Here is a 24,900-nt window from a genome sequence, read left to right on the forward strand (position 1 = left end):
CATAAAAAAACTTTCGACTTATTTTTAGAAATCTTTTTACTTGGTTCCGATTTATTTTAAAAATGTTTTTACTTGGTTTCGACTCATTTTTTAAAATCTTTTTACTTGGTTTCGACTTATTTTCTAAAATCTTTTTACTATAAAAAAATTCGACTTATTTTTAAAAATGTTTTTACTTGGTTTCGACTTATTTTTAAAAATGTTTTTACTTGGTTTCGACTTATTTTTAAAAATGTTTTTACTTACTAATTGGTTTCGACTTATTTTTAAAAATCTTTTTACTATAAAAAAACTTTCGACTTATTTTTAAAAATCTTTTTACTTGGTTTCGACTCATTATCTAAAATCTTTTTACTAACTTTCGACTTATTTTTCAAAATCTTTTTACTTGGTTTCGACTAATTTTCTAAAATATTTTTACTTGGTTTCGACTTATTTTTTTAAATCTTTTTACTCGGTTTCGACTTATTTTCAAAAATCTTTTTACTTGGTTTCGACATATTTTTAAAAAAATCTTTTAACTTGGTTTCGACTTATTTTTACAAATCTTTTTACTTGGTTTCGACTTATTTTTTAAAATCTTTTCACTATAAAAAAAAACTTTCGACTTATTTTTTAAAATCTTTTTACTTGGTTTCGACTAATTTTCTAAAACATTTTTAATTGGCTTCGACATATTTTTTAAAATCTTTTTACTTGGTTTCGACTTATTTTTTAAAATCTTTTTACAAAAAAAAAAATTTCGACTTATTTTTAAAATCTTTTTACTTGGTTTCGACTTATTTTTAAAAATCTTTTTACTATAAAAAACTTTTGACTTATTTTTAAAGATCTTTTTACCATAAAAAAAATTTCGACTTATTTTTAGAAATCTTTTTACTTGGTTCCGATTTATTTTAAAAATGTTTTTACTTGGTTTCGACTCATTTTTTAAAATCTTTTTACTTGGTTTCGACTTATTTTCTAAAATCTTTTTACTATAAAAAAAATTCGACTTATTTTTAAAAATGTTTTTACTTGATTTCGACTTATTTTTAAAAATGTTTTTACTTGTTTTCGACTTATTTTTAAAAATATTTTTACTTGGTTTCGACTTATTTTTAAAAATCTTTTTACTATAAAAAAACTTTCGACTTATTTTTTAAAATCTTTTTGCTATAAAAACTTTTGACTTATTTTTAAAAATCATTTTACTTGGTTTCGACTTATTTGCTAAAATCTTTTTACTAACTTTCGACTTATTTTTAAAAATCTTTTTACTTGGTTTCGACTAATTTTCTAAAATATTTTTAATTGGTTTCGACTTATTTAAAAAAATCTTTTTACTATAAAAAAATCTTTCGACTTATTTTTTAAAATCTTTTTACTTGGTTTCGATTTATTTTTTAAAATTCTTTTTACTTGGTTTCGACTTATTTTTAAAAATCTTTTTACTTGGTTTCGACTTATTCTTTACAATTATTTTACTATAAAAAACTTTCGACTTATTTTTAAAAATCTTTTTATTGTTGTTTTCAATCGTACCTTTTGATAAAGGGCGATTGGTCTATTCAACATATGAGAAAGAGATATGCTATCGATTTATGCCTCTTTTCCTAGTGTGCCATAGGCTACACCTGCCTTGGGGTGCTTGATTGACGGGACATGTGCGTGACCGGTGCATGAACCCCAGAGTTGACCCCGGGGTCGTCACGCTGAGGACTGCGTTCAGGCGAAGTAATCTTGCAATAACATCTTAGGCACGTAATGTGTCATTCAACCGGTCACTGTAGTTTTCCGCCTTGACAAATAAAATTTTGCATAGTCATTAATATTAATTGTATTTACATCGTTTTTACCGAATCATGGCCGAGAAATTTGCATATACTAGCCAAATTTCTGTGTGTAGGCGGGACTCAAACAGTTACAGAATAACACAGACCAACTCCTCGGTTCCAGGGGGCGACCTGCCCGAAGAAAACTCTACAACAGACCTGGGAACCCCCTGAGTCTCCGCGCGATGAAATTTATAGAGATCAGGGTAGCATCCAGGCTACCAGTCTCTGGGAGTTCTTCCACTTTTATTTTGGGAATTGTACCGCTGAGGAGTCCGCTGTAGCTCCTAGACTTTTTCATAGAGTCTAGAGACGTGTTGCCGCCCGTCGGATCACCACAATATGTTTTGTGCCGGAAGTAAACAGGCAAGGACAGTACTTCTAAAAATTTGGGCAGAAAACGAGGTAGGTGTTTTTTTAATGTGACTGTGTTCGACTAACGCCGGCGGCATATGTCCATAAAAGGACCCAGTCGGACAGTTTGGGGGGAACGAAAAGTACGTTACAAATGATAACAAATGAGAACAAAAAACGAGCAAACTCCAATTCCCTTGTAAAAAAAACTTAAGGTATGTATGGGTATGATCAACGTTAATAGGTACGTTTTCATTATGGTGGCCATCATGCCGATGCAACATTCGTAATTTCTCTTCTTTTGGGCTGTTTGATTTTTTTTAAATTTGTGGGTTCGACATCTCTCACGCACCCCGGCCATCAAGCACTAATCTGAAGGGGCTATTGTTTCTTGTCCGTAATCTGGGACGTTGTCCGTAATCTGGGACGCAGTGTAACCATATCCACATTCCAGATGTTTCACGTCGAGTTTGCGTGGGGTTGTGCAATATACAGATCAGATTGTGTTAGAACTATGGTGTTTTTCTATGTTTCGAGAATATGTTCACGCTTTCAAGTTTGGTGCAATTCCTTTTTTTTTGTACATGTCAACTCAGCAGACACGAGGTTGGGGCTGCAGGTGGGTTAAAACCAGGTGCAGGATGATGGGACGACGAGGAGCGGAGATCAGATTAAGCTACCGGTGGTCGACAAGGCAAGTCCGAGGAACCGGTCGCCGACGTAGCCAGGAAGCCATAGTTCCAACAGCCTCTACACAATTCCCCAACTCCAGAGCTGACGCCACCCCAAGGAAAGCATGAAGGTGGGTTTCACCCGTATCATTGTTAGCTTAATGCAAATTTTAAGACCTGCTTCCAATACCATATTCTGCACGCCCCACGTAGTGAACAATCGTAGAAACCCTGAGGCAGACGCTTCGGTAAATTTTAAAGTTTTTCTCGTTGTATTTTAGGTACCGCTTTTATTGCCACATTTTGTCCGCTCCACATGGTGAACGTCATAATTCCATTCGTCGAAAATCCCTATAAAGGCAGGTCTGACATTCTTTGCCAACTTTTTAAAAACAATAAAACACAATGGGGTCACAGGGCATATATATATATATATAACTTTGTTGGTAGCGTCACTATTTACCCGTAATTTTGCTATTCAAAACAACGATTTACTTTCTCAAATTACGTCTTTTTCAAACATCAGACACACTTGCACGAGTTAGCATCGGCAGTCACATTCCATCTGTGCACTATCGGTAGCTGCGATCAAAATATGGTTGGGCCTAGGGTTCTAGACAAATATACTCAGAATTGCATGCAATAAATACTTGTTCAAATGACTTCAAACGTGGTGAAAATTACACGCGGCAAGGAAAGTGTTCATTTTCTGACAATTGAAGGTACCTGGTGTGCTTGTATGACAACCGTCGAAAAGGAAAGGCCTATACTAGTTTTATACAGCTAGTAATTTCTAAGTATGTAAGATTCATTCATTAATGGATCATCGGGGTTTTAACCAGTAGATAAAAAGGTAGCAGATGCAAGTTAAAAGACTGGCTCGTTAAAAATGATAATGTACACAAAAAAAGTTGAAACGTTTCCAGTACACCAAGAGTCCTGATCGAACGTGTCCGTGACTCACCGTGATTCACCGTTAACGCGTTAATTTGACGTTCTGGTCAGGTCTAATTATCGCAAGTGTTCTGATACGTGTATGTAAAGGGTTAGTGTGTGACCACAATCGTTTCCCTCTCATAGCAAAGAAAATGGAATGTAAATAATATAACGAACTGTCCCTTAAAATGTTTGAGTTGTCAGAAGAGCGCAGTTGGTAGTTTCAATTACAGAGAATCACGTCGCAGCTTACTACGGGTCACTAAGTCGTCACCCACCTGTCAGTTAGCCGCACAGCTGCATCGGGATTATGTTTCTCACATCACAGGGAAGGTTAATAACAGTGACATTAAGGGCGTGTGAACAGCTCAGGTCAGCTAGTGTAGTTTATAAACAATCAACTTGCATGCCACACTGTTACGTGAAATTTACAGTAGAGTTACAGTAGAGTTACGTGAAATTTGTTAGTATTTACAGTTACGCTGCCCTGTCATATCACATGTCAACGCACTAGAATACCCTCAAAAACGTATTACTATAACGCCTGTGCACATGTGTATTTTTTCACTCATGTTATTATGCGTAGCTTTGTCTGCTAGCCAAATTTTCTCACCACAATGCAGGAAATAGCGTTTCAAGGGGTCAATAGTTCAAACTGTTCCCGGGGAGAATACCCTCAGTCTCACTTGTCACGCCTTCCATGCTGCACATGCTGAAAATTCGGCCAATAATATTTCGCCCAAACCTTAAAAGTAAGAAATTCACTGCCGCCGCCTCTAAAAAATGTTCGTCGTCACTTCCAAACAACATAAAATTAATACTTTGATGCAGAACTAGCTAACTTAAGATAGTTGAATCCAACTCTAAGTGTTGAAGTAAGCCTCACGAGGTAACGTAATTCGTAATACATTAGTATCATTCGCGTGCAATACCCTGTACAGGGAAACTAATATAGTATGTTACACAAAATAGCGCAATCACGTGAATGGAATGTTTGGAGAATATGTCTTGTGTGATTCTTTTATTTTTTTCTTGTCAGATTGGCAGACGTGAGGTCAGGGCTGCTATGTAGGATGGGTTGAAACCAGGAGTAGGATGATCATGAAAAAAGGGACGACTAAGAGCGGAGATGAGATGAAGCGACAGGTGGTTGACAAGTCACGCCTGGCCGAGGAACTGGTCATTCAAACATGCAGGAATATTCTTGAGAGACATTTCAATGTTTTAAAAGCCTAACGAAGCACTTTTGTATGGAACAGTTAGGTTTCCGTAGAAATCAAGAATAAATTTTGCTTCTCCAACGTTCTTTGCGGATAAGCCTCAACACGATATTTTCGCGAACAGAACATCTGGGTAAACATCACAGTAGTTCCAATCGGTAATAATGATCTGGGTGAAACCCACCTTCATATTTTCGCTGGCACGATGTTGGTCCTGGAGTTGTTCTGTGGCTTCCTCTGGTTAGCTATTAGGTCGGCGGTTTGTTCAAAGCGACCAGTTCCTCGGCCAGGCGTGACTTGTCAACCACCTGTCGCTTCATCTCATCTCCGCTCTTCGTCGTCCCTTTTTTTCATGATCATCCTACTCCTGGTTTCAACAAATCCTACAGCCCTGACCTCACGTCTGCCGTTTTTGTCGGGAAAGTCGGAAAATAAGAGTCCGGTCCAGTTTCGATGATTTCGACAGGGATTTGAATATCGTTTATCGAATACCGTCCCTTTCCCTCGTCTCCACTATGGAATAACCCATGGTTGCTGAGCAATGACATTCACTGCCTAGTGTTCATATTGCGTAATGCAGATGAAAGGCCAAGCCAAGCTGACTCCCAGCCAAGCAGTCATTTCGCTGCCAGACAGAGAGGAGAAAAGCCACGCCACGGGTCTTTAGCTGGTCTCTGATGATTAATAACACCTGCTGCCATGAAGTCAACACACTCCCTTTCACTTCGGTAAGTAACTCAGCTTCCACTTCTGCGTAGCGAAGAGGATCTTAGAAAAGTTCCTTTGTCTGGTTTGATCAGAGCCAGGTATACAAATTAGTAGTTTATCAAAGATTATCAAATTGTTAGCTTCGTACTTTTTTTTAATTTGTACGTAAATGCACTTGACCTGTTCTTTTTGTCAGTAAAGATTATCAAATTGTTAGCTTCGTACTTTTTTTAAATTGTACGTAAATGCACTTGACCTGTTCTTTTTGTCAGAATATATATATATATATGTTTTAAAAATGGGATATACACATGTGCACATGTTCGCACATGTCTACACGCGGCGGGGTTATACCGCACCTTACGGGGTGATATACCCTTTCGCTGGCTGATACGGTATGAAGGTTCGCCAGGCCTCCAACCGGGTGATTTGAAGTGAATCACCAACTCCAGACAGAAAGGTTTTGCTCCATCTCACACCGCACCATCGCACGTGTGGGGTTCTTTAACGTGCATAGGGTGTGACTATCCCCATACACGGGACCTCCATGTAACGTCCTATCCGAGGGAGGATCTTAGAAAAGTTCCTTTGTCTGGTTTGATCAGAGCCAGGTATACAAATTAGTAGTTTATCAAAGATTATCAAATTGTTAGCTTCGTACTTTTTTTTAATTTGTACGTAAATGCACTTGACCTGTTCTTTTTGTCAGTAAAGATTATCAAATTGCCACTAGATACTAGTTTAATTTGTACGTAAATGCACTTGACCTGTTCTTTTTGTCAGTATATATATATATATATGTTTTAAAAATGGGATATATCTTGTGGTATGCAGTGTCCGGAAAACAACGTCGTTTGGGTTGTCTCCCGAGGATTCCGTCCCAGATTTCGGACATTGTGTGTAACAGTAGAACACAATAGGGCTACGGAACTGCTAAACTGTAATGATATATCTCATTTTCAAAACAGATATGTATTCAATTTGATTCCTTCTAAAGGGATATATTATTACATTTCTTATTATTCTTACTCTATTTCTTATAATTCTTATTCTTATTCAAAAGCGAAGTATCATTTTGAAATAGCTTGGATATTTCAATCGGCTAGAGCGTTCAAGTTGATATACGTGTGCATGTTCTCTCTCAATCTCTGCACAGGTCGGGCAAGAGAGATAAACACGGGCAAGACCGACTCCTCCCGCCGCAACGGACGTCGCTGATGGCTTGCGCTGGAAGACGAGCTGTATCACTGTGGGGAAGGACGCCCGTATGCAAATTGCAACAACTGACGGGACCAAGGCTGGGAGCCATGCAAAATCCGGAACAACGTCGCCCTAAGGAGCAAGGCCATGAGAGGAAAATGCCAGACCGGAGCAGAGCCGCGTACAGCCAAGATTGCGCTGCTACAACTATGGAAATACTGACGCCAGTTTATGGACTGATGTACACGTATTGTCTGCATTACTAGTATTTGACTTTACAGACACAAATACGTATTGTCTAGTCTATTATGTGTATCAAAGAATATACAAGTAATGTAATTGACTCAGACGACGACGGTCCAAATCAAACCATGTGCGGATTTACGAATGGTGCAAATCCCATACAGACGCACGTAAGGTCTCATTGATGAGTTTTTAACTGCATTGGGAGTAATGGCATGCAAAAATACGTGTTTCACACGGGCGCGTACAAAATGAACGCACTTGAAATATGTTTATTCTATTTATTCTTTGTTGCGCTCATTTACGTTTTATCTTGTAAAAAATTTACGACAACAGCTAAACATTCAGTCTTATATGACAATTAGAACATGCATGAAGTTAGTACACACCGCAACGGGGACTGCACAACTCAGAACTGTGTGCCTCCGACCCAGACCGCAGCTACCGAACATTGCCTGCTAATTTCTTGAAGTAGAAAGAAACTTTCACCAATCTAACGTTAGAGATCAGTTGGGCTGGATAAAAGGAAAATTCTCATCGCTACAAAAACACCTCCGTGCAGCCGCTTACTTTTTTGGGCCGTAATTTGGAGTAATACATCAACGGGACCTTACAAATATTATGTATGCAAGCTGATGTTGCATTTCAGTCCATCACTTGCAACAAGCTAGATACAACGCAATGGTTGCTGTATGTACCGGCATGTATTAGTCTATATTGTGCCATGATTATCATTCTCAGACGGTTTCCGGTAATTCGTTAAATTTGATAATGTGAACTGCAACAGACCGAGATAAAGTACTAGTAACAATGTTGTGTGATGTGAGCGGACAGCTGTGTAACTGTCTGTCAGGTAAGACAGAATATAAAGACGAGAGATTTATTTCTAAGGCAATTCAGGAGAGCAACAGACCGAGTGACATAGCATTATGACGTCGCAGTTAGTATACGTTCAAAGTCTCCCGTGCCCAGTGTACGGAAATCCCTATCTCTGTGTCATTTCTTTATCGTTAACGTGGTCGTCTTCAAATCAGAATCCAAAAGAATTAGTTACATGTCCAAGAATACCATTGTTTATCAGAGGAAGAAAATCGTTGTCAGAAACATCGGTAAACATTTATTTTAATTCTGAATCATTAACCATATCAAATTCTACTTTGTTGAATTCCAAAACCGCCCTGTCAAGGCATATCATTACATATTGTAAGAAGCAAAACTTAATATACAAAAATGAACAGCTATGACTCATATAACATTTTAATCTCATGCAAAACCACTACCTCACCACAACACTGACTGACCATCATTGTTGTGCGGCTGTCGTCGCTACTATGGAATGTCTTTCCGACAAGTCCACAAGTCCACAAAGCTCACAACATTAAACAGCATCGTTAACACATCAAGATCGCATATAAAACCACCATCCCATTGTTGTTGTTTTGTTGTCTTTGTTTAAAACAGACTAATCATCTGTTGTGCGGCTGTCGTCCCTACATGTCTTTCCGACAAGTCCGTCACAACAAGTTCACAACGTTCCACAGCATCGTTACCACCATCCCATTGTTGTTGTTTTGTTGTCCTTGTTTAAAACAGACTAATCATCTGTTGTGCGGCTGTCGTCCCTACTGGTCTTTCCGACAAGTCCGTCACAACAAGTTCACAACGTTCCACAGCATCGTTACCACCATCCCATTGTTGTTGTTTTGTTGTCCTTGTTTAAAACAGACTAATCATCTGTTGTGCGGCTGTCGTCCCTACATGTCTTTCCGACAAGTCCGTCACAGCAAGTTCACATATTCCACAGCATCGTTAACACATCAAAATCGCATATAAAACCACCATCCCATGGCCATTGTTGTTGTTCTTTTGTTGTCCTTCCTTAAAACCGACTAATCATCTGTTGTGCGGCTGTCGTCCCTACATGTCTTTCCGACAAGTCCGTCACAGCAAGTTCACATATTCCACAGCATCGTTAACACATCAAAATCGCATATAAAGCCACCATCCCATGGCCATTGTTGTTGTTGTTTTGTTGTCCTTGTTTAATACAGACTAATCATCTGTTGTGCGGCTGTCGTCCCTACATGTCTTTCCGACAAGTCCGTCACAGCAAGTTCACAATATACCACAGCACCGTTAACACATCAAAATCGCATAAGAAACAACCATCTCATTGTTGTTGTTTTGTTGTCCTTGTTACAAACAAACCGTGAAACTGTGGTGCCTATATCCTCCGACAAGCCCGCAACAACAAGCTCAAAACATAACCACAGCTTCCCCAAGATGCCCCAATCCCAGCATGCCCCACACCAAACATGACGACACATTTCCCAACATGCCTCACACAACATGGCACCAACTTTCCCGGCATGCCTCACTCCCAGCATGCCTCACTCCCAGCATGCCTCACTCCCTTGACATCATCCAACATGGCGGCGCCCTATAATACAACATGGCGGCGCCCTACTCCGCTAACGAAAACAAAACAGGTTGTGCTATCGCAAACCTGTAATAAAAGGCAGATATGAAATTTAGGTTACTGTTTTCAACCTTAAGACAGGACCAGGTCTGTCTAAATGATCTTAAGATTTAGGTCAAACCTATTTTCCTCTACTTCCAAATTGTCTTAATTGGCCCCTAACTGCATGTAAATAGTGGGTGTGTTTGTGTAGAGATTTAAGGGTAACTTTATATATTAGCAAGGAGGCAAGAACAGGGGACATAGTACTTTGATAATGTTACATGATATATGTTGTGGCGTAAACAAATCAAGATAGTATGAGATGATAGACTTGGCCCCCTCTGGCATCTAGCAGATAGAAACTGCAGTTTGGACACTTATTGCTTGCACACACACACACACACACACACACATGGTGCTACACACTATCAGACTTGCACTCATATGCACAGACATGTACACAATACACACATGTGTGGGCAATACACAGACAGAGACAATACACACACACTATACACACACTATACACACACACAGACAATATACAGACAATACACACACACACACACACACACAGACAATACACAGACAATACACACAGACAGAGACAATACATACACACAGATAAAACACACACAGACAATACACATACATATAGATAAGACATCCAAAGACAAACCAAAAACAATACTACACCCTGTATATTATGGACATTGTATAAGCAGACTTACAACATGTAATAGTGAAGGCCAATGATGGATGTATGTTTCACCTATCATTGACAGCCAAGCCTCCATTTTTCAAACCTTGTGAAGCCCTGTTTATGTATACCCCTGGAGGTTCCACTTTATGTACTGAAACTTCCATAACGGGCATACATGTACTGCAAGGGAGGGAAAGTATAGAACATTTACAACTCCAGGCAAAGTAGCAAATTGTGTGTTTGTTTTGACATCCAGTGAGTGAGTGAGTGATTTATTTCAAGCATGTAATTAGGAATAGGACTGATGAAATATTTTCACATACGTAGACATTAAAATCCGTAAGTTGAAGTAGAGTGGTGTGCTGTCTATGATCTTGATAGTTCTTTATTATAAACAATTGTTTATGTCATTGCCTGTCCAAATGCCAGATTTAACGATGATATGTAAACTTACTACAAGACTAGAATACTGAACTATAACAGACAACTGTACGACCCAACGTTTACATTTCTGTAAAACCTCTCATCTGTAAATGACATCATCGGTCTTACTCTGGGTGTGAACAGGATGTCCATATTTGGTGCCGGCCTGATAAGTGCATCTTAAGTTAAACCTGTTGCCAGGGGGACTAAAGGACTGTGGGACTCACATGTATGTAAAGAACAGGGACAGAAGGAATGTAGGTTTCTAAGGCTTGGCAGTGTACATCTGGTTAATGGTAGATCACGAGTCTCAGAGCTACTGGTCAGTCAATATTTGAAATGCCTACACTGTGTATATAGCCATGTACATTTAAACATAGTAAGATTTTCTTTGCTCCCACTTACAACTTGGAGGTTGTGGACATACGTGTAATATCTGTAGTATTATTACTACTACATGTACTCTTGACTTCTGTGCAGTTCAAACTCATGCTGACAACAAAACAAAATACAAGACAAAAGCAAAGACATGGTTACAAGTATGAACCTTAATGTCATAGCATTTAAGCTCCAGTAAGTATTCAGAATAAGAAAGAAGGTTTCATTATTGGTTTTGTATGACATCTTTATTGACACAACAAAAGTACAGCAACTTTTGTTACAGTAAGGTCTGCTACAAATTTATTTACAAACAATCTATACATTGAATCCATCATCATACTTAACTCATGAGAGAGCCAAACAGGAGAAAGCAGGTTCCATGATTTGACAGGTTCTTGTTTTGTTCCAGACCCGTTCTCTACTTGGTGTGTTTGAGCAGGATGTGGACATTTTGAACCTGTACACTTCAGAGCTGCTGACGGCCTGTCGGAGGCTCGTCAACACACAGGTAAGAGTTACTTGTAAACCCCTTTTGGTACATGGTATGGTCCAGACTTAGGTCTACAATGTAGCTGTGTTACATGAGACCTTTTTGTACCTTAAGAATCATTCATCATGTTTCAAAGTTTAAAAAGATTAACTGGAGTTCATCAACATTTCTTTGCTATGTTCTTGGTCTCTTTGTGATATCCCATTATCATACATGACAGTCTCAAAACAGTGTACTTTTTGTATATTACAGGGTACATGTATATGTACTGTTGTACATTGAGTGCAATAAAGCACTGAATAATTCCATTTCTTTTGGTAAAATTTGGATTCCAAATTTGGTGGAAAGAAACTAATGAAGATGTAGTGTTTTCATGTCTGAAGTTACAGTATGGTTGGATGGTACATTAAAAGTACAAGCAAGTAGCTCTGTTGGTAACTGTAAGAAATACATACAATTTTTTTACTCATTTTTATTTCAGCATAATTTGGGGTCAGCGACACAGGAACTCTCCAAGCAATTACTGCAGTATGAAAAACTGGTAAGTCTTCTGCAGTGGAGCAATTTACTGCTGCATACATGCCCATTATCTCACTACTAGTAGAGGCACCAAAAGGCATTAGAGCGTCTCCCTGTAGAGAGGCTTATTCAGTTATTGGTACTGTTAAGCGACAGGCTGTTCATGATGGATGTGAGAGGATAGCAGCTGTGACAAAACTTTATAACAGTGCAGTGTGGAAATGGATCATTATACTTGTAAGCTTAAGGGCAATATAAGCAGTCTATGTGGTAGGTAGAACTCCTTAGTTAGGCTGGATGAGCTATTGCATTAGCTGTATTTCTTTGTATTGCAATACACATTGCTCATCTTGTTTTTAAGACTCCAAAACAAAAGTTACTGTATCAAACAACTATACTTTTTTCTCTTCTCAGAATGCTTATTTATTACATTGAATCAAATTGTAGAAGGATTTTCCAATTAATCTTGTGTTATTTAAGCATAACTCTGATATGTTCCCCCTGTAGCGGTTTCCCCTTGCTGGTGAGGACACCATCATCAATTCTACAATCCAGCAGTTTGCCAAGACTGTAGACGAGGTAAAAAAAAAAAAACAAGAAATAGCCAGAATAAGCGCACACAGTTACAAGTGTTGCAGTTACAAAGCACTGCAGAGTCCATATGTTAGATTATAATATAATGCAGAAAAAAGTGACCCATAAGGACTTTCCATTGTGACCAAGAGACATTTGGAGATGTTGAAGTGAGAAGAGAAAACTCCAGACAAAGTTGTTTTCACTTGTAACTGACTGGAAAGAAAGATACATGTAAATTACAATGAAAATTGTTTCATGTATAATGTAAATTTTGAGTAAAGAACTATGTTATTCAGTCATTAAGCAACCTTATAATTTTTTTCATAAATATGAAAAAGGTACATTGTAACCCACCACTTCTGCATTGTTGTTCTGCACATTTAATATTACAAAACCTTTCTTGCCTTGACAGATCAGCTCCTGGCATGCTGTACTGGCCACCCAGCTGGTGGATGGGCTCATGTTCCCTCTCAATAAGTTCATGGAGAACGATGTCACAGGTATCTGATAGTATACTTCTAAAATCTAAAATCGGCATCTTATGGCACAATGGCTTTAGTCCAATAAACTAAGTTTAAGAGTATCCCAACGTACATTCATGCTAACTTTAAGTCAGATGAAAATTCCTTATTCCTTAGCTTGTATCTACCTGTGTTGCCCATTGATCTCTGTCTGATGGATATCATCGGGATGTTGATTTCTTGTACATACAGAATTGAAAAGTTGCTAGATTTGCATGTGATGTGCACATGACTGTATATTTACATGTATGTGGTACGTGTATGTTTATAACTGGTTCTTGTATCTCCTTCTCTATGATATAGAGGCAATCACATTGCGAGAGAGTTTCAGACAAGCAAGTGAAGGTATGTTCCCCAAACCTTCAAACTACTGACAAATGATAATTGTTTTTGTTATCTTTAATCTGACTGTAGTTGTGCACTGTATCTTAATGTTTCTCCATTATGTTGTTATCTGTTTGAAATGTTCCCTATATATGTTGAACTATCAAAATGTTGACAGAAGTGTTCTTTTTTTCAGAACATGATGCTGCTATTCTCAAATATAGCAGGCTGTCTAAGAAGAGAGATAGTGAAAAGGTAACAGATTGCCACTATAATTGTGTGAAAAACCTAAATGTAATTCTGCATGTCCTTGATGTATGTAATCATCACAATCAACACTTAGGATTAACCCTCTTTGTTTATTTTTGTAGGCTAAACTGGAAAGGCAAGAGGCCAATGATGAGCTGCACATGGCAAGGAGGAAGTTTCATCAGGTGATGCTGAACACAACATCTTTAAAAAAATTAAAGATATAATATAGCTAAAGTACCAAACATAGAATTCTTCAGTATCATATACATAAAATGTAATGTATATTGTCTACATGTGAGTGTGTTGTTACAAACAGAGGCCTCTGAAATTCTTGAATTTGGGTTACCAAAATTGAGTGATTCCAGCAACAGTCACGAATTCACAAATGACAAGTGTACGGGGCAGATTTTAAATCATCACAACAGACTATACTGTATGCCTTAAACAAACAGGTATTTTATAACAAAGGGTTATTGCTTGTTTCAAGAAAATGAACCAAATCTGACCCAACCCTCCACCCTTCCCCCTACAGCTAGCCATGCAGTACTACGCAGCCCAGAACTCACTACAGTACAAAAGAAGATGTGCCATGTTGGAACCTTTTGTAGGCTACATACAGGCACAGGTAACATATACACATGACATTGTAGTCCAAAGCTTTCTTACAATCATGGGGCAATTTTTTCAAATGCTGTATTGATTGAAATAGAAAATGTTTCTTTTTGGGACTGTTCTTGTCCTTGCATTTTAAGTGGTCAACTGGGGACAATCAAGTCAAGTGTAGCAATTTGTAGCACAATTAGAGTGATTGTCATCCAGTAATTGTGTCACGTCCAGCTCTGTCCTCAAATTACCTGCAGTAATTAGTCCCATGCAGTGCATTAAAACATTCAGACCTTGAATTATTGATGAAAGAATGAGTCACACCAGTGGTGATAAAACTGGTCTCTTGCTCGGATGTTTTTATGTGTAAAAAGAGTATCAACTTAGTATCAAGTACGTCAAAGCTTACAAGGAGTCATGCATCTGTGAATAATTTTATCAGGCTGATAAATGACCGAACGGCAAAGTTCACAATCAAAGAGCCATTTACCTTTTGGTAACTGTCCATCACATTCCTCAGTGCAGCAATGACACCTAGCTGCAGTGTGAAGTATTGCACTTAAGTTACTTCTTAAAAGAAGGTGGCAGATGGGCACTAAGATGTCTGCTGTTGTAACTTTTAAAATTTGGCTCTGAATAAAGAACTCAGTCATTCAATGTGTCGTACAGTTCACAATTTGATTTCACAGTGAACTGAACTAAATTGCACATTTTACCACAAGGTTCCAATCATAACTACAGTTTTAGATAACACTGATTACACTGGTGACCCAATGAGCTGATTTCTTGTCATTTGTCTTCAGGTGAGTTTCTTCAGAATGGGACAGGACATCATGAACCAACAGCTGGAAGATTTCCTCAAGAACATCTCCACCTCAGTGGGCAAGTAAGTCTTCTTTGACCAAAACTTCTTGACTCTATAAGGCAATGTGATGTTTGGCATGGGTACAGCTATAGTAAGAATACAAACCTCTTTCAATGCAGCATAGGTCTGCCTTGTCTATACAGGCTTTTCATTGACATCATTCTAATTATAATTTGAATCTTCTGACAACCATGTTGGCGGGTAATTGAATTAAGCAGTAGCATCTTTGTGTTGTTAACAGAAAGTGCAGTGTAATCCACCATGACACAGCCTATATACCCTTATATGTCATATGCATCTTTGTAGTACAAAATGTAGCCAGGACTGATATGCTTGCATTTTGCAGTTTGTAATACAGTGCCAGGGACATTGCTTTATCTTACTTTGATGTAAAGTCTTGGAATAATCTATATAGCTACAAATATTTCCCAAATTTTTAATGCAATAGTTGTACTAGATAAGTTTTCTAGTTTTATTACAAGACAACAAGACTATGTATACTTGCAAAACAATGAACCAACAAACACATTGCAGATTAGACAAAAAACTTTGTCTCCTTCTAAACTCATAGCCTTTCAGTGATATCTGATTGAAGTATGTTTGTTGCCCCAGTGTTAAGGCAGAGTTGTCTGAAGAAGCCCAGAGACAGGAGCTCCTGATCAACACCATCCTGGCAGAGGCCCAGGTATCCAACATCTACTCACCTGAACCTCTAACAACACAGGAGGAGCCAGACAAGGAGGCGAAAGGTTAGGCTTTCTCTATCAACAACATAACAATCAAGATGGTGACAGACATGTTTCATGTTTTGCAGATGCCACTTGAAAGTCATTGGAAATAGGAATAAGAATAGTGCAAGGTTGGACAAGTCCACTAGCCCTATTGTCCAGAGCAAGTGAAAGTGCTGTTCGGGCAAGTGCATGACCTATCCTACTTGCCCAATGGGCAAGTAAGATTTTTCCATTGATTGAGTGCAATTTTGATTGAGTTGTTACGTTTTTACGGTCTTGACATAAAGCAATGGTCAACAGAGAATTCCATTGCTGGAAGTGAAAACGCGTGTACTAATAACCGTGACATTTGAATCTTTGGCAAGTGAAAACTTGGTTCGTGCAAGTACATTTTTTATGTGCTTGCCCGATAGGACAAGTGAATTTTTGAAAACTTGTCCAACCCTGTAGTGTCAGCCACTTTGCAAATTTTAAGAGCTTATCAAAAGTTCTGAAACAACCTGCTAGATGTCGTTCTTTATTCTTCAATTTGTGAGAAATTAGATAATTAGGTTAAAGTCCTAAATCCCACACTAGATGATGCATAGGGCAGCACCTATCTCTGTTTCAGTAGCCCTGGGCCACACAACTTTGTGCAATCACTACAGCAGGGAGCTAGTCCGCTCTTTCCTGAATGCTGAGTGCTAAGCAGAGAGAGCAGCATGTACCATTTTTAGATTTTTGTTATAACTCGGATAACTCGGCTGAGGATCGAACTCACGACCTACCGAATATAAAGTGAACACTCTACCATAATGATTGCACTGGCAATTTGCGAGAAGTAACATGGAATACTTGTGAACTGGTGATACATTTGCAAATATGACAAATTGATCTTACTTTATAATATTTGCAGAGAAGAGTGAAGGTGAGGAAGTGGAGAAGGCACAGCAGGCAGTGGAGGTGGTTAGAGCAGCCAACAAAACTCTCACCCAAAAGGCAGGGTACCTCAACATAAGGAGGTGAGAGCACATCCTATACTACTAACACTACAGAGGCAAAGAGTAACTGTTGCACTTTTTAGTTGAAGCATTGTGTTTTTTTATTCCTCTGTATGTTTATTAAATTGAATGCAGAGTACTGGAGATATATTGAACAGCATTGTGTAAAATTGTTTTCCAGTCGCCATGGACTAATGCACCAGTGGGACCGGATGTACTTCTTCACACAGGGAGGGAACCTCATGAGCCAGGCCAGGAACCAGGTAGGTTCATATGAAGTATTCCTAAGGCTTCTTTTGGCCTGCACATACGTTATGCCAGCATGGTAAGGGGATCAAATGTATCAGTTTTGTGTTATACAGGTTGTACTTAACATTAAAAACCGGTGTGTCAACAAAGAAACAAAAAAAGCATATCTCTAGCTGTATTCAGTCATGCTTGGCATACAATTCATGTATATGTGAGTACTATGTGACATATTTTCTGTGCAGTTTGCAGGCAGCCTAGTCATGGATCTGGACAACACAATAGTAGAGCCTACAGATGTGGATGACAGGAGGTTTGTCTTCCAGATCAAGTCTCCTGAGAAAAAAGGGTAAATACATTGTCATCTTTGTTCTATACTGCGTAGTGTTTGAACTCAACACTGATTGGGACTTTGCTTTTTTTATAAGTTTGTATGTGACATATTTTGTGTAGTATCCGTAAGAGTTGTGTAAGAAATGGGTATCATGACTGTTTGTAAGAAGTCAATGTATTAATTCTAGAGATTCAGAAATGCATTCATTCTTTTGACCATGTACCACATTTCCTTGTGTTAGACCCAAATATGTGCTTCAAGCTGACAGTGAAGCAGAGCAGGAGGAGGTAAGGTTATTAACCTTCAGGCTGCTGAGGTAGCACTTTTAAACCAAATTTGTCATGGTTATTGGGTTAGGCAATGTACACGTAAAATCGTTTTCATTCAACATACTTAAGAATAGGGATGATAGGTGTTAAAATAATGCAAGCTTTTTGAGCTGTACTGTATATGTAATCATTATACAAGTAAAATGCAATCAAAATGTTTAACCTTTAAGTGTTTTTTTTTACAAGAGTCATTTAATTGGTAATATGCAGATGTTGAAACAGTTTGTTTCTTTCCTTCAGTGGGTTTCAACCCTACATAACATCTCACAGGGACTGTACCTCAAGGACAACCCACAGGTAAACAACTTGTCTTAGCTACGTATATGTAAACACTTGTGGAAAGAAAGGTATGTGTATCTTAAGTGCTGAATAAAAGTACATGTATATCATCAGGACATACTCTTCAGTAGAATGGTTAACTTATTTTCCAAGGCTAAGAGCAGCTGTAATTGCTGCTATGTATTCAGATACATAGTGGTCAGTACTGTATGTAAAATGGACTAAAATGCAAGGTACAAACAAATTTGTAACCACAAGACATTACATGTACTCTACAGTAAGTGCAGATCATAACTGGTACTTTTAAGATCGTATGGTATATTCTAAACAGAGCCAATCCTTACACCTACATGTACATGTATCTAACACAGGAGGCCATGAAACAGATGCTGGGTGTTGACAAGTCCATAGAAGTTGCTGAGGAGCAGGCCTTTACAGGCATGGGGGACCTGGCAGAGTCCAGGGCACAGGAGGAGGAGGCTAAGGTGGAGGCTGCAGCAGCCGCAGCAGCAGCCGCTTCAGCTGCAGCCGCTGCTTCAGCCGCAGCTGCAAAGACTGAAGCACCTGCAGTCAAGACAAAGGAGACTAAGGAAAAGAAGGGATTTGGGATCAATCTAATGTAAGAGTCTTTCCTTAATGATTTAACCCATCCCATTGTAGAGATACAGTTTCAATTGTATGTTTAAAAACCTGTTCAAGTGGCTATGTCTAAAAAAGGAACACATGGCTGATGGTGAACACTTCTTAAAAAATTATCCCTTTTTATGATTTTCCCACTGAAACAAACCTTAAGAATCCTATGTATCTATAGTAAAAACTGTCCGCATAGGTCAGATTCAGTGGTCTTCTTGGTTTTGACCATAGTTTTTGTCTTATTCTATTTCTTAAAAATTTAATTCAACGTGAATTTGAATGTGAAAAGGGGCAAAACAGGTGTATTATCACCTTTACAAAGTGCCCTCACACATACAGTATCAGTACAAGTAAAACAAGAGTTCGTAGACCTCAGGCCTGCATGAAATGTATTGGGTGTCTAAAGACCTATTGTGTATTTTTTTCCTTTTCGTCCCTGGTTGCGTGGTTGGAAAAGTGAGATAACCATGTTGGTTGTGCACCATGCAAAAGTGTGAAATTCCATTTTCGGAATGTGTGAGTTTGGGCATGGATGAACATTATTTATTTTGGATTTCTTAAGCAGTTAACCAACCACAGTACCTTAAAGTTATTGAGACGACTTTTCCTACCTTTTTTGGTCTCAGATGGCCCATGTAGTTATTCTGTCACATATGATACAAATGTATATTCAGTCTGATATCTTCCTATTTTAATGTACTGACCTAATGCAGCTGCTAAATCTCCTTATTGCACCAATGATATTCATTAAAGATTTATTTCTGGAGTGTTATATGACTTGACACTCGACGGTTATTTGCATAATTTGACAAATTATATTTGTACAGTAGTTCCATAGACAATATGAATAGTGGTAGCCCCATCCAGCAGCATTAGGGTGGTATGATATTTTATTCAATCCGTCCAACTAAAACCTAAATCTCTTGAAGTACCTACCGTAAGCCAAATTTTACATCAGAATTTACTATTCAAAATGTCCTTGTCAATCCCATTCATAGATGGCAAGCTGCTGGCAACATTAAAAAGTTCAGAAAGCTGTTGTAGTCAGAGTGAACACCCAGCAAATATTCCCCCAAATCAATGAGCAGTTGGTTAGAGGGGGAAACAATTTCATCATATTTTGCAGTGACAAAATGCAACAAAAGATACCAAATTTAAAACAGAACAAAGCCTCTACCACTTAACCCTGCCCGTACTATAGATTAAGCAGGCCCAAAAATCAAGCGAATATGACTAGCCCCAAACTACAAATTACCTGCATACAATACGAAAATGGCATCCCCAAAGAAACAACAAGAAACACAGGAAAAATCATGCACATAACTTTGTCTTACACTCAAGCTCTATACATTTCTCCTTCACTTTAGAAAGTTGTATCTTCTGCTGATTGCCAAACAGGGTAAAGGAACTTGTACCAGAACAAAACACTGTTGATACAAAGTAACCTGATACATTGAAGGTGGCCCAGACCAGATGATGGTTCTACACCCAACTGTAATCTGTTCTCACAACCAAGCAGATATTGGGGGGATGCCCCAACCACACAAAAACAGGGTCAACCTACAGTATCAAGTTCAAGCACTAGGAGGCCCAAAATCAAATCTGTCCACCAGGACACTAGCACCAATTCATGTACCAAATAACAACACAATGGCACCTTGCGTTCCGGAGATACAGCGCACGCCCCGTGCCCGCACAAAAGGTAACCTGGAATGTCAAGTTCAATCACCAAGGGCGCCAAAATTAAAATTGAGAATTATTCAGCCACCGCCAACACATGTGCCAAATATCATCGCACCCGCACCAACCGTTCAGAAGATATAACTCCGGAAATACCCCTCCCGGACACAAAATTCGACCTGCCGTGTCAAGTTCAAACGCGACTAGGCCCAAAGTCATTCCTAGGCAACAGGCAACAACTCCCCACCCATGCACCAAAAAGCGTCACTATGGCGCGTATCGTTCCGGGCACACAGCGCCAAAAGTGCCCCAAAAACACAAAAAATGCCATCTTCAATGTCAAGGTCAAGCACCAGGAGGCCCAAAATCACACCTGAGTGTCAGGCTACCACCCCCAACCCACGTACCAAAAATCGTCGTGCTCGCACCATCCGTTCTCGAGATACGGCGTCCTACATCCCCAGCTACAAAAAATTCCCACGCCCGTGAAAACCATACCTGCATACATGCAGGTAATCAAGAGTTTCTGCCTTGCACATAATGGTCCAGCTACTTCATTTGCTCTGAGCCAAGATATTTACACTCTACTCCACCAACAGGGGCAGATCCAGGAAAACCAGTGGGAGCAGTAGCAGCAGTAGTGGGGGTGGTGGGGGAGGGGGAGGGAGTGGTGGTGGGGGGAAGGATCCATCCTCTGGACCTACCCCCTCCCCTCTGGACATGATTGCAGCCACTCCTATACAGTTTGAGATCATCCCCATGGGGGAAGAACACCAGGATGATCGGCCAAAAGATGGACCTCCAAGGTGCTGTATCAAGTGTTGTTCAGGAGTATTTGTTGTTGTCTTGTTTTCTTTCTGTTTGACCTTGGTGCATACATCATGAATTGAATCTACTATGATATCATTCAGTACGTATGTATATTTATGTGGCATGAAGAAATTTTGTATTTTTGTCTAGATATAGCAGTAGTTCAGTCTGTTAAATGCTTTCAAATTGGCAAAGAAATTATATAGAATTGTAGCCAAGGTAATCTTCATTGAGAGCTGCATTTTCATCCCCCTATTGCCAAATCAATTATCAGGCAGTTGTATTTGTCTATATATAGATTCTGGTGTAGATGCAAATCTGACAAAAAGTGTCTGTATGAAATACCCAAATACCCTGCTGAAATGCATGTTGTCAAATTTGAAATTCCACTATCATACTCACTCACTGCACCTTTACAAATGCAAGAATGCAAGGTGGTATCCTGAAAATAGACTGTTGAATTTCTCTTTTATATTCAGTATATTCCCTCTCATATATGTACACAATGTTACATCTTTATACAGTGTCCTTGTTTCTGTTTGTGGAGTATCACTTTGGTGTCTTCTAAGTTCCATGCAAAATGTTGCCATAGAAAAAATCTTGCCAATTGTGACTAATGGTGTTATCTTCTGTGATGTACCTTCTGCTTTACATGGGGACACTATACTTTCCTATTGCCGGTGTTCAATGGCTGGTTCTGTCCACTTTCTCTCCTGTATTGTGTTCACGGTATGTGGCCTGATCTTCCTTATTTTAACACGGTGTGACCCTGAACTTGCCTGTCTCTCTAATGTGATGTTGAGACTGACTGCTGTGTGCTAACAAACATGTTGTTCTGTGTCATTCAGGAAGCCTGCTTCTTTCCTACTGTAGTTTCTTCAGAGTTTGGAAATTAACATTTTGACTTAGATGCTCATGATTAACTTTGTGATAGAGAGATGTTTAGGATAAAGACTGAAATTAGATATGTGATGCATGCTTCGTTCATTATATGGGTGAAATTCTGGAAACCGTTAGTATTAGAAATGCTTGTTGTAGATTACAGACTTTATTTTCTAGTGAGAAAAAGTAGAGACTGTAAACCTGAGGTTGTAATCCTGTATCTAAACTAGGTATTGATCATACTGGAGCATAATCTTAAAGTAATGTCATGGAACAGCACTGCTAGTCGCAACAGCCTTTGTACTAGTCTCTCACAATGCATTGTGTACTTTGTGCCAGTTTCCCTGTTGCTGCTTTCAGGTGTCGTATCAACAAACAATGAACCCTTTCTGATTGATTCCTCTCTAATTCTCCCTCCCCCTGTAGGCATGTCACGCCCTTTGTCAGATTTGCCTCTGTGCCGTCGGGTGAGTAGTATCCCTCCACCTAGTGTGCATGTGTGTCTTCCTCCTGCTTCAATGATTGTTTCTGTTTAATTGGTGTCATTTGCAGGAGGTTCAACCCGTTTGACCAGTCCTCGTCTGAATTATATACTGACCTTGGTGAGTGGGACGGTTGTGTTTCATGTCCGTGTTTTCATGTATGGAGCGACTGTATAGGAATCACATGTCCAGTGGACAGCTTCAAAAAGGGCCATTCAGTTCAACATAACCTTTAGTATGCTAGTGAAAACTCCATGTACACTGTACTATGCTGGGTCATGTGTAATCTAGCATGCTAGAGGATATGTTTATAACTTACGTTTTTTAACAATTGCCTGAAGTCTACTATGGATTACATTTTTCGTGTCAATTTAATTTTCGTACAACCATTTTTTTTTTTATATTGGAGCATAATCAAAGGCCATTCTCATATTAAGACCACTCTGTTGCTCATGAAAATCAAAGATGTAACAAATCTAAGATGCAAAGTGTAGGTCTGTACCCTCTATTTGGGTGAATTTTAGAACTGTTAATCAGACCCAGTTTCTTTGCTAGACATCCACTTGTCATATCCATCTTGTTAACATGCATGTCTCATACTTACATTCTTTTCCATTTCCTAACATAGGTAAGAAGGATGGAGTGGTTAATGATATCACTGATATGTTGGCACACTGTATCTGGTTTATGAAGTCTGTTGATGCTAACACCAGTACCCCTCTCATCTATGTTATAGTGCTAACACAGTAAGTTTGACAAATTTCTGTGTTCCAGGACCTGCTTTCACTAGGACATTTGCAGCAAGATTTTTGGGATCCATGGAAGTCGGTGCAGACAGAGGTACAAAATATTATTAAAAATATATTGCAAAATAATATTGCAAATGTGCATAATTTCAAAAGAAGTTCAGAATTTTCTGCTTTATGTCTTAAGATTACTAAACCAACTGTATAACAGCTTTGTTTGAAATTTACCTCGGTCCTTTACATCATCTAGAATTATGATCTATTTTATTTGAAGCCAACTGTGTCAGTAGAAGCATTGTGAAGACAATTCAGCACTAAGGACAGGAATGGTAGTACACACTGTTGCACTTGCAGATATGTATTAGGATAGGTTTGTTGATGGATTTCATTCACATGGAAGAATTTAAAGATTGGAAATAGATAATTTCATACTTGAAGGCATTTCAGCACCAAGGAGATGTCTGAGATGTAAAAGTTGAAATATCATTATTCACTTCTCTCAGGATGAAAGTTCAACACAACAGTTTCATTGACAACTGTCTAATTTGTACCCTCCAGGTTCTGAGCTGATATTTGCTGCCATGCGTCAGATCATGGCAGCTCGTGCCATACACAGTATCTTCAGAACACAGGAGCTGCAAATCATCATCAATAATGACTCACTCAGGTTGGTGCACTTATGATCATCTGTCACTGAATCCATTTAACCTGTGTCAAAAGACAATTTGTGCATATTTTCCTCAGATTAGAATAGTCATTGCCTACATGGAGGGTATTTATTTTTGTGAACATATTTTATTTTAGATATATATGTATTATTATAATTTTTCTGGCTGTCTGTTACTGCTTCAATGGATTTCATCTGAGTTGAATGACTTCTGCTTGTTATTTCCAGATTGGTGGAGCAGGCCAACAATGTAGTGATGATGGAGGTAATGATAGCTTGTACATGCAGCTCAATTGTAGTAAAATTCCTCACAGCATTTAGAGTTTATGTTGCAGCCTGCACAATATATCTAGATCTTGTAGATAACATATATTAGTGTTGAAGTTTGGGTATTTTAGCAACTAGGCACAAATGCCATAATTATAAATAGATACTACAGCAGAACCTCTAAATACACACAACTTACCATATAGTGTCTGTTTGATATGTGGAATGATTCATCTTGATTATTTTTCAGTTTGGTCTGGAAAACATTTCTATGTGTGCAGCACACAAAGAGAATACAAGGTGAGGCCCCAATATTATCCCTAACTTCCTTATGATCAGCTATGCAATCTTTACTTGAAATCTTGTCATGAGGCTTTTCCTGCATTATTTGTTTTGATAGTAAAAACACTGGGTTTCGTTGGCAGATGGTTACAGAATGTTGAATTTCTGTAATATGCCATGTTTGAGCTGAATTTAAGTGTACACCCCTGGAATAAAAATAATTGGTGTATTTACATGTGACACATACAGTATTCAACAGATCATCAACTTGGCAATATGAACATTTTC

The 24,900-nt window shown here is 38.7% G+C and overlaps 1 protein-coding gene and 1 long non-coding RNA gene across 2 annotated transcripts in view; both read left to right on the top strand.

Annotated features, from left to right (window-relative positions):
* LOC118416165 (DCC-interacting protein 13-alpha-like) overlaps positions 1 to 24,900 on the top strand; it is a gene marked incomplete in the record, with an annotated part of 33,110 nt that overhangs the window by 4,052 nt on the left and 4,158 nt on the right. Inside the window, 22 exon segments of the mRNA XM_035821244.1 lie at positions 11,539 to 11,622; positions 12,086 to 12,145; positions 12,631 to 12,702; positions 13,112 to 13,199; positions 13,524 to 13,565; positions 13,741 to 13,799; positions 13,916 to 13,978; positions 14,329 to 14,421; positions 15,203 to 15,285; positions 15,877 to 16,013; positions 16,891 to 16,996; positions 17,157 to 17,238; positions 17,467 to 17,570; positions 17,797 to 17,842; positions 18,125 to 18,181; positions 18,535 to 18,782; positions 21,076 to 21,282; positions 22,595 to 22,635; positions 23,425 to 23,490; positions 23,955 to 24,063; positions 24,292 to 24,328; positions 24,581 to 24,630. Coding sequence (XP_035677137.1) covers positions 11,539 to 11,622; positions 12,086 to 12,145; positions 12,631 to 12,702; positions 13,112 to 13,199; positions 13,524 to 13,565; positions 13,741 to 13,799; positions 13,916 to 13,978; positions 14,329 to 14,421; positions 15,203 to 15,285; positions 15,877 to 16,013; positions 16,891 to 16,996; positions 17,157 to 17,238; positions 17,467 to 17,570; positions 17,797 to 17,842; positions 18,125 to 18,181; positions 18,535 to 18,782; positions 21,076 to 21,282; positions 22,595 to 22,635; positions 23,425 to 23,490; positions 23,955 to 24,063; positions 24,292 to 24,328; positions 24,581 to 24,630 — 1,934 coding nt within the window.
* LOC118415669 lies at positions 1,546 to 8,134 on the top strand. The gene is made up of 4 exons (XR_004831133.1): positions 1,546 to 2,219; positions 2,765 to 2,970; positions 5,576 to 5,723; positions 6,860 to 8,134. It is a non-coding gene; the product is annotated as an uncharacterized LOC118415669 (long non-coding RNA).

This window comes from Branchiostoma floridae, chromosome 5 (genome assembly GCF_000003815.2).
Source record: "Branchiostoma floridae strain S238N-H82 chromosome 5, Bfl_VNyyK, whole genome shotgun sequence".
NCBI lineage: Eukaryota > Metazoa > Chordata > Leptocardii > Amphioxiformes > Branchiostomatidae > Branchiostoma > Branchiostoma floridae.